The 11034-nt window shown below is 37.4% G+C and overlaps 1 protein-coding gene across 1 annotated transcript; it reads left to right on the top strand.

Annotated features, from left to right (window-relative positions):
- The first annotated feature begins 341 nt into the window (after positions 1-341).
- LOC124175780 lies at positions 342-2877 on the top strand. Its single transcript, XM_046556305.1, has 4 exons — positions 342-450; positions 811-1011; positions 1544-1813; positions 2625-2877. The coding sequence occupies exons 1-4, from the start codon at positions 406-408 to the stop codon at positions 2823-2825; spliced, it is 717 nt and encodes a 238-aa protein (XP_046412261.1). The 5' UTR covers positions 342-405; the 3' UTR covers positions 2826-2877.
- Positions 2878-11034: the final 8157 nt, after the last annotated feature.

The raw sequence follows: 11034 nt of genomic DNA, 5'->3' as shown, positions 1-11034 counted from the left end.
TTTCTTGTAAGCCAGAAGCAAATTATTGTCTTTAAAGATAAAATCATACACTTTATTCGAGTAAAATTTCATGCTCTCAACTTTACCGAGTTTAAAATATGGAAGAAGTGTTTCCGATCTCAATAGATTATTTGTGATTATTTTAAGACGAGTAATGGTGGATATTTAATCGATTTCGTTCGTTATCAAAAACATTTTCTTTCTATTAGTTAGGTGCAGCTCAGCAGCAGACGAACGATGTGAAAATAAAATTTGTGCAGATATCTCGAGCCCATATCGAAGTTTACACAAGTGTTGTAATTGCGCGCAGCTTTATCGCTCGTGTGATCGCGTATATAAAGAGATCGCAAATTTCGAAGTATCGAGTCTAATGAAATTTCAACTTGACAACGACGTCCGCTCAATATGGAAACATTCGCAACTATTTTGTGCATTCTGCTCACTGCATACGTGAGTAAAAAACCCAGGAATTAACTAAACGAGACTGTAATTTTCGATATAGCACGGATATTGAGTTTGATCACCAAATGGTGATATCAAATTGATCTTTGATGGAAAAAAATCAAATGCGTTTTTTTCAGTGAATTCGTAAAGAAAAAAGAAACTTACAATTAGTCTTATAAAAAAAAGAGAACAATCATGGCATTGATGAAATAGATCGTGATAGATTTTTTATTGAAAATCGGTCCTAAGGGTCTTTATAATCTTAGCAAACAGATTTTATCTTTCTTTTACGCTGATTGCGATCTCAGAATCGAGTTTCGTAGACTGCTTATCATTTGGCTTATTGTTATTATCACATTTTCGCAGGGTGTTCAAGCTAGAATGTCAACCGTGGAAGCGGCTAGCATCGCCTCAATAATTTCGCTGTTTGAGAAGCGGGGATATAATTCCATGAATTCATCTACGCTATTGGAAACGAAGATTACAAATAGTACGAGCTTCTCAGAAACTCTTGGTAATTCAACTTTGACTACCATGAACGAGACATTGGTTACACAGATCGAAACGGTAAGTTTAACCGAAAGGTTTTTTTTACTCCATTGCCCAAAGTTAGAAATACGCATTTTCAAAAATTGACCGCCATCGGCCACTATATTCCTAGTTGTACAGAAACCCACTAACAATTCACAAACAGCAGATTGATTCGAGGAAATGCTTCCATACGAAACGCTGTTTATAACAATATTCTTAAGAAAAAAAAAAACACCATTCGAGTTTGAATCTTACGGAACTTGACCAGCGTTTTTCAATCACAGAAAATCTCCTTGATGACAACGATCCAGACGAAAATATCCCCTCAATTTAAAGGAGTTTTATATTTCAAACTGATAAAATAAGAGATCGACAAAGAATCGCGAATTTTTGAGGGTCAGAAATTTCACTGATTCAAGCGATCATTCATATGTATAGCAGACAAACTTTATCTAGTAGATTAATGTACAATCAAAATTCAGTTGCTTGGATTAGCTTCTAATTCTTCCGGGTGGGCAAAACAGTTTTCTGCTGGATAATTCGTAATACGAAATTGATTCCCGACTAGATTTCGGAAGACTTGGCTGCACTACAAGTTTCGTCTTCGGTTAACGTTTCCTCGTGCATTCCTTCACTGACGAATGCTACCGCTACAGCGACAGAAATTGTTGCCAATGCAACGACCTGCTGGAATAGTTTGATAACTGAACTGGATTCCGTCAACAAAGCGTCTCTGACGACAATTGCAGACTTCATAAGCGATTGGGACGACCCGATGACAGACTTATATACATGTTACACAGCCGATCCCGCTAGTGATATGGAGTGCCTATTTGACGTGAGTATAATATAAGAAATATTGCAGGAATATGTCAATTTTGGTTTGAAATATTTAGATGATATTTTATTGAATCGTTGCCGTGAGATTGCAAGTGCAATGTAAGGGAGTGGAAATTAAAACATTGCCGCACGGTGTTGCTACATTGCAAAAACATTGCACAAAGTGTCTGGAATGTGTCAAACCTTGAAAAGTTACGTCTCCTCCAATATTGCATAACATTGGAATATTTGAAACTTCGCAAAGTTACGTTCCTACAATATCGTAAAACGTATCTGAGATAATCGCTCAAGGTTTGAAAATATAAGTTGCTGCAACGTTTTTGCAATATTGCACAAAGTTAAAGTGTTGCGAAATTCGTTACTCTTACATCATTCCAATGCTTTTGCAATATTGCGTGCCGTGTGGTTGAGAATATTGTCGATCATATCATTTTATCTCTCTTTTGAAGCCCTTTCGACTTTTTCGGATACGAACATTGCACTTGAAACAAGATGCCTGATTAACCCTTAGCGGCCACATGGGCTAACTCATTACCCCACGCTGAAAAACCTAGTTGCACAAGACACATATGAGTGTATTAAGACTTCTAACATCATGTTTGTTGAAGAGTTCTTCGACATTTCGAATGATTTTTATCACACTTGCCTACTACCGGCAGATGTCGTTACTTGTATCAATTTCAAAGGTTCCAGACCTCTAATTTCACATCTTCTGAGCCTGGGGCAACTAGTTAGCCCGTGTGGCCGCCAAGGGTTAATGTATACACTTGAATAATAGTCGGCAACATCATTTTTATTTTGTGTTCCAGCTTCAAGATGATTTCAACGTTGTCTTCGCAACCTGGTACACTGTCGCGAATTTGGCAAACACAACCATGGGGAGCTACCTAGAGTTTCTGGTTGGGGTACCATCCTGCAACTACGCAGCCGAAATTGCAACGCTCGTAACGTATGTAACAGATCTTTACAACGATGCAGTAAACTGCACTGCAACACTGGAAGAAGCGTAACCGCTTTAAAGTTACCTGTTTTGAAGAGATGGATTAAATGTATGAATCAAGATTCTGCAACTGATAAAAACTTCATTTTTTCTATTTACCTCGTTAACCATTGAATGTCTAATGGTGATAATTATTTCTCAACTTTCAAAAATTCTATCCACTTTCAGGGGTATATTCGAGAAAAATCGTACGTTGAGGGGGTGCCCCGATCGACTTCGACTTTAACGTGTATATCTCTGAATATCTAAGTCCACGTATCTTAAATGCGAAAAAGGGCTCAACAGCCCCGTTCCATACGCAATTCTGAACAAAAACACTCCCAACACATTTTCATTTGACGTAGGAATGAAAAAATGTCACGGATTCTACAAAATCGCAATAGTAAATACATAGAATTCAAGCCATTTCTTTATTTCTCCGTCAAATGAAAATGCATTGGAGTGTTTTTTTTCAGAATTGTGTTTAGAATGTGGCTGTCAGGCCCGTTTTCGCTAGTGAGATGCGTGGACGTCGATATTTGAAGATATGTACAACGTCGAAATGAACAAGAGCACCCTCTTAAATACATTCATCAAGATAATTACTTCACTATAATATGTCGTAAGACGAAAATAACGCAACGCTGAGTAAAAAGCTCATCGTCTTGACTACTTTCATTTTTTACCATCATCGAAAAGTAATATTCCGGGTACAATTGATGAAAATTTTGTTGTAGTTATCATTACATTTTCATGACAATTCTGAAATCAACACGACCAAGTTGTTGAATCAATAAGCAGTTGCGCAATGTTTTGTAGAAAAACTGGACTCGTCTGAATTCAATTTAACGGATACAGTTATGGAGTCCATATTTTTTCGGCTGCTTTGCTGTTGAAATAGCAATTACTCTACAGTAATAAAATTTTCCCGTCTCCATCTCGATGTTGTGTTCACAGCTGAGTCGACAAACGGGGCAGTTATTTCGATTGGCTGTATCCTCGTGTACACGTGTGGTATTTTTTAAATGTAAACCCAAATTCACAGGCACAGATGGCGTGCTTGACGTAATTGATTCTGGACTCTTATGAAAATTTGCATCAGTGATTCAATTTCTACCGATTAATTATCAGCTGTTCAAATTTTGAACAGCGAGACTGATCGCCGATGTGCCAACTTTCATTTTCAGCTGAATAAACTCGTTCGGAGTTCGCCGTGTTTCGATGTTACCATCACTGATGGTCAAAATTGTGATTGGTCAATTACAAATACAAGTACGATTTGTGAATGAGATGACTATAACATAAAAATTACATTCAGTACAAATTAATGGGGTATAGAATTAATAATAATCAATTCAACATCAAGTTTGCATTCAGTATAAAATAAAATATAAATGAAATTTATATTTATATGTTACATACGTACTTTTAGTACATAGATCATACTGACAAATGATTGATCCGTATATTTCCGTCCACATCCGGCTCGCACAAGGAGTTTCAAACATAAGGCAGTGACTGATGATATTGAAAACTTGTAGCTGGATCGAGTAAAAAATCGTAATCATATCAATTACATTTGAAGATTGTAAGTTATGCGAATGGAAGTATCAATTACATGTGAAAATCGTGGTTAAATCGAAGGTATAAATTACTAATTTCAAATTCAATTTACATCTTATCGCGCTCTTAACATAAAATGCAAATGTAGCTCGTAATACATTTTTAATATTGGATTTATTTTTATTTCCTAATTTTTTTTTCCCATACAATTAATTGTCAAATGTTTTTAACGGTTCTAAATACTCGCGGTAGCCGACGCTGATGTATACACTCAGGTATATTTGTAATCGTAATCGTGATAGTTGACACAGCTTTATACCCCTGACAATGTAATTTCCCCGAGCAATTCCAATTTCGTTAATTAACGACAAACAGCTCCGCACTTGCACAGTTCCGGTAGGTATACCGGACTTCAGCTTCCGTTTCCACCAGTGGTATATTGTATTGTACATATATGCGGTTTCGCGAGCGAGGCGAGTTATGCCGTAAGAAATTCTATCGAAATTAGTTGGCAAACGGTTCTAGTTCCAAACATTTCGTAAACTGTTGCACTAACTTCACGGTTTGACGTTGTTGTCGCCCTCCATGGAGTTGTGGAACTGCGGTTAAGGCGATTCTACAGCCGACGACGAAGTCTGCACCTTTGGTAATCGATATTGCAGTTTCTCATACGAGTTATCTAAAATCAGAACAGTGGATCCATCTTTTGTCACCAATGTTCAACGTGCTCGAGAAGCATCGTGCCATTCAGAGATATCGATATCAATTTTATCACAAATTTACTAGTTTTCCTTATCCTCATGGCGAAACTCGAAGAGTGTTGACATTTTTTTTTTTTGAGGTAATTAAAATATTGCCAGTATTTATGGGCCATTCAAATGTTACCTGTCACACTCTCGAGGGGGGGGGGGGGGCTCTTTTTTATGTGTTTTTATTTGTTCTCGATTGGACAATTAATATTATCCGTCATATTGTTAACAAATTTTCAATTGTGCGAAGGAGGGGGATCAAAATGGCCGAAAACAGCGTGACGTATAATATTCAAATGGCCCTTTGTTTAATAAATACAGAGGAGTGTACCGAATTTCTTATATTGGTAGGTCAGGTGCTATAAACGCACAATGGTGATGTAAATCTTATAATTATATAAGTAGTTATACAGATCAAACTGGCCAGAAATATTGATGTGAGATGAAATAAAACAAGACAAAAATAAATAATTAAAAGTAACTCTTATCTTTCCGAGGCGTCGTACGTTAAAAATAGATGTTTATCCTTTATGTTGAGTCGTCAGTCCTTATATAATATATATTTCGATTAATCTGGTAATTGGTGTCAGAATTTTCATAAACTTTCCCAACAAGGTTCGAAGGGATTCCACAAAACAAATAAATAAATAATTAAAATTCCGTCTCGATGCTTATGCGTTAATTGCAGTTCTCACACTTATGATTGATGTGAATGACTATACGGATACTGACCGACTGACTATCCTCGCAGTCTCATGATGATCGACACCATACGTACATGTGTGAACATATACATGTGACGTCTAGATTCTTACAGGAGTAAGAATAGTTTGTTGCAGGATCACCTTTAAAACTCAATACCTGAGAGCTGATAACTTTCTGCAACATTTCAATAGAGTAAAATAATTCGCAGATTCTGAACGATTTTAAATATTATAAGCATTACATATTTAAAAACTACCACACCGAGTTAGCGGAAATGTTTGAGCAGTTGGGAAGTATTGAATTAAATACTTATACGTAATGCAGGTAGAGGAAATTTTTAATGCCTTAGACAGTTAAGAAACAGAGAATCCAACGAATCGCTTGCAGGATTTGCCGTTCCCTGCGGACAATGGACACTAGATTACTTAATCGATCGCAGCTGGGATATTTTAGCTGGTGAGAAAATTCGCACGACCCGCAAGGTTTCCTTTTGCTCATTACCAAATCGTGAACTATGTTAAAGTAAAATTTATTCAACTCCGTGTTCTTTGAAAAGCCATAAGAATAAAAATCTGGTCAAATATTACTCGAATCGCGGGAATTCCAAAAAGGGTGATGTGAGAAAACCGGAGGTGGTAATATTACCGAATATTCTTGCTGTGTCTCTACTGCGATCAAATTGTGCTAGCAGTTTGTTCGGCTTTGTTTGAGGTTTTATTGACGGACGGTTTAGTGTCTCTCATTTATTTTTGCCACCCTGTATCGCAAGGGGTAATTGCAGCGAGGTCTTGTGACGATGGGCGTGAAGAATTACCGTGTTGAGGAAGGCGAAGACGGAAGATGGTCTGGCGGATTTGGGACGATGGGATTTTTGGATGACGACTTGAGCCGAAAATGAGTTTCTGATACCGTGGCCGATGACAAGGCCTTGCCAATATCCCCAATCGGGAGTGCAGGAACTCCATCTAAGCATCTCAATCCGCCGATCTTATATCCAGGGGCCCTCTCTCATCGTCTGCTTGCAATTTTCTCCGGTGCGAAGATGTTCGATATAGAGTTAAGCAATAACACGAGGCAGCGGTTTATATCCTAGAACCTCACGAACCTTCTTAGACTGAGCAGTAATAACGCAATCGACATTTCTCCCACGCTCTTAGAGATCAGGTTTCATCACATTTTGAAATGTAAAAACATGATGTTAAGGATGAATAAGCTTTATACCATTCGAATCGAAAGTTGATAGGAAAAAAGAATAAACAGTTTAACCCTTCCTGTTCACACGGACTAGAATCGACCCTTCGATCTACTTTTGGCCTAAATATTTAACAGTCTTTGGCTTCAAATGAGATTTCAGTAGCCATATACCTAGGATTCAAGGTATTCCCTTTAAGTACGGACCGTTAGTAATTTGAATCAAGCGTCAAGTCTTGACTTGACAGCCTGATAAAGCAGCATCGTGCGCGAAGAAGAAAAAGCTTTTTTATGTTAGACAGCACACTATGCTACTCTTCCTTTCTCGAAAATATCACACCTAAGAAGAGTCTCCTCCAAATTTTAGTTGAAAGTGCAAAAAATTGACAAAGTTATGATATCGTGGTGAAAGTGTCTTCTTGAAGCATTGACCTCTTCATAATTGTTTTTTTTTTAACATGATGCCATTTGATTTCTCATAAACCGACTTTTCGTACGTAATCTTGAATGCCTAGACCACCGAATTTGAATTTGGAAGTGTACTTAACCACGAATGGTTAAAAATCTTCGGCAATGTTACTTGCGGTGATGGCGGTGGATCCGAATGAAACAGCATCCTTAGGGGCAATTGACATATTACGCCGCGTTTTCTGGGTTTGGTGGGGGGGATTAGCTTGACTACGGAGACCGAGGAGTGGGGAGGATATACTCGCAACGTCACGTCACGGTCTTTCTTACCTACAGAATTTCTTCTTACCGATAACGTTCTTCCTTATCCACAGCGCTTAGTAAATTCAAGTTACGTTTCGAATTTCAAAACAATCCACGCAGTAAACCATCGCAACCTTAGTTATTTTGACCGTCGCGTCGTCGTTCGTAGCAGCACTTATGTAACACGTGCATCGGTTCACATGTTTAAAAATGTTGCTAAGTTACAAAGGAGGGGTTAGGGGGAGGTGCTAGAATGAAGTAGATCACATCTAGAATAGATTTTTGAACGATCTTGTTCTACGTTCCTAAATTTTTATTCATACAACGCGGTCTATTATTCTTGTCATTGCCATCTAAAACATATCTTGTAACAAGACACTTGGCTTTGCTTCTTGTTCAATTCATTTTGATGATGCTGATTTGAACTAGAAAGAACGAATGTCAATTATTTTTCTTTTTTCCAAGGAGACGAACGTAACAATTAATTAAGTGCACAAGAGTGAAAGAATTTGAAACAAGTCACTTTTCATACACGTTGCAATTAATGATCATTTGCATCAAACGATAAAAGTTAATCTGTCAAATGGAACGCATAATCGGACGGAAAAACGTATTCTCGACCGTATTTAGACACGTCAACCTAAATCTTGATAGACTGACAGCATGAATCGATCGCTTCCGAATTTTGTCCGGCGATTTATCTCAATTTGCAGCTCAGATATTAGCTAGCCGCGCCTCTTGATCTGATCCGTTGCCACTTCAGTCGCGATAAAAGGCTCGTCAAAGTTGAATCTGTTACTAGATAAACGTCTATCGACTTTTCTTCTTAGCCTGTGTAGAAATTTATGAACACTTATGGACAAAATATCTAAAATGCGTTGAAAAATTTTGAAAGATGATTTTTGAATTTTAATTATGTCTTCAATTATATTCAGATTACTTTAACGTGATTGAAAAACGTTTCAGGAGGGATTTTACAAAGGAATTGAAAATGATGGTGTAATTTCTAGGGAAATTGATATTGAACATGTTATCGTAATCGGAAAAGTTTCTTCAAAATCTATTAAAACCTAACAGATAATGAAAAGAAATCATATGCCTATACTTTGGTCAAAGTTCCGAACCCGTTGAAAAAATTCCCGTTGTTCTGAAATTTTATGAAACACTTTCAAATATTTTACATTGTTTAATAAAATCTGCGGTATCTCAAATATGTAAAAATTTTCGAATAATGTTAAAATAAATTACAAATTATCTTTGTATTTTGTGACCAGAGTGAAATAAAATACATATTGTACCTGTATTCTGCAATAAGGAAAAAAAAATACAAATTGTATTTCGAAACAGTAATTAATTTCAGTTTTATTGTATTTTTTACGACTAATTGTTGATTGATTGTTTTGTGCCTTTTCTTTATCCGATTATAATTTTGCAATACAATTAACTGCCGCAGTAAATCCAAATTGTGTACGGATAATTACCAAACCGAAAATATAACCGGTATTTTATTTTGTTCTAATTACAAAACACGATGTGATTCGTATTTTATTTTTCCAAATTAAAAACATTCCAATTTATAATTTGTATTTAATGTGCGTTTAATTACGTTAAATATGTAATTTGTATTTCATAGTAGTCTCAATTACAATTTGTAACGTCAATTTATCATTCATCATCGAGTCATTAGAATTTTGGCTTGTGTCACTGTAAAAAGTTTATCAGAGTTTTGAATTGATTTGGCGTATCGTTTGAAAAAAGGAAAAAGGGTATTTCTAGGGAATCTTGAGCAACTCGTTCCTCGAGTATCACGGATCAGACGCATTGATTGGTTTTTATTATTCATTTGGGGGGGAGTGAAATGATGCGGGGCATGTTTCGGTCCGTCCGTTTGAACCCGAGACTCAGACGTAAATTCTGGGCTCGTGATCCTCGGAGTGCTCGACTAATCCAGTTACAAATGTACAGCTGTATAGGCTGGGGTTAATTAATGCCTGGAGGACGAAATGACACGCGTTGGCTGACCGAGAATGCCGGTTGGCATTTCGCATGGCCTGCAGGAGTATATTTTATTGATAACCACAGGTAAGGAATTAATCGCAAATGCCGACCCTACGTCCTTGTGATTAAATTCTCTGCCCCATCAAGCACGTTTTTGTGAACATCAAAATCCGAGATGCCGTGGATGAACATCGATCCCGAATGCAGGACCCTCCGGCAGGAATCCTTAATTGGGTCGACGGCCCGGAAACCGCGGTCCAGTCCGACCATCGCTGCGAGGTTGTCTTGAAACCACAGACTACTGAAAATGGACCCCATTTACCTGATTTCTAGTCCAGGGAAGAATCCGCTTTCAATCCTCTCTCTTTCCAATTAATCAAACTCAGAGAATGAGTCGAAACTTCTTTAATGCGATGATCGGTACCCGCACATTGCACAATATTGGGATTGTCACTGTGCGATGCGTCATTTGGCGGAAACAACTCAAACTAATGCAACCAGGCTGACAGTTGACCGTGTTTTTTCGCGTGCGGATAGTAGAACAGATATATTATTGGTTATGTTTAATTAATTTATGTGACATGAGTAATTTGAAACCCCGAGAATTACGATTTGCCTCCATTAAAACTAAAAACTTAGGTTATGTATTAGAACTTAGGTGAGTTCTGAGATCTGTATGTAAGACCGTGGACGATGACAAAGCGTCGTTTTGTAGATGCGTTTTTCACCGTCTCAAACGCATCGCATTTCAACTATAGATATATGCCATCCTCGGCTTTTTTTGTTGTATAGAATTTAATGTTCTACTAAAAAGGTTCTGTCAAATTATGATCTACCTGCCTTTGTTCAAGCAGCATTCAAGGCGAACGGTACAATTTAGTATATTGTGTAACAGGGAGGAAAACTATTTTCGGGCTGAGTGTAACTTCGCAATATATGAGTCGTAGGTGAGCCGAGGACAAATATTACAAATATTATACGCAAGGCGAAAGACCGTTACCACCTTGTTGCACACAATTCTTTATTCAACAAGAGTATGTTACGCATTTTTTCACGAAGCACAAAATTGAGGTTATGGTAACGTATTGCGTAATGTTAGATGTATTTGCGACAGCGCATGCGCGCAGTACTGGAAAGACTACTCCTAGGAATGAAGCGTGTTCTTTTCTGTACTCCACGCATACGTATTCACAGACTCACTCTGTCGTCATAAAAACAGATACTTTGTGTACGGCAAACACGCATGAAAAAACGCGTAAAACATGCTCGCGTTATATAAACGTATTATTTGCGAGATTTTTTCCAGTTTTTAATTTTAATGAA

The sequence above is a fragment of the Neodiprion fabricii genome, chromosome 2 (assembly GCF_021155785.1).
Source record: "Neodiprion fabricii isolate iyNeoFabr1 chromosome 2, iyNeoFabr1.1, whole genome shotgun sequence".
NCBI lineage: Eukaryota > Metazoa > Arthropoda > Insecta > Hymenoptera > Diprionidae > Neodiprion > Neodiprion fabricii.
This window is presented reverse-complemented; position numbering and strand designations above follow the sequence as displayed.

Coding starts and splice junctions, on each gene's coding strand:
- LOC124175780 (XM_046556305.1), top strand. CDS start 406: ATGGAAACATTCGCAACTATTTTGTGCATTCTGCTCACTGCATAC. Junction 451..810: donor GCATTCTGCTCACTGCATAC/GTGAGTAAAAAA, acceptor ACATTTTCGCAG/GGTGTTCAAGCTAGAATGTC. Junction 1,814..2,624: donor ATATGGAGTGCCTATTTGAC/GTGAGTATAATA, acceptor TTTGTGTTCCAG/CTTCAAGATGATTTCAACGT.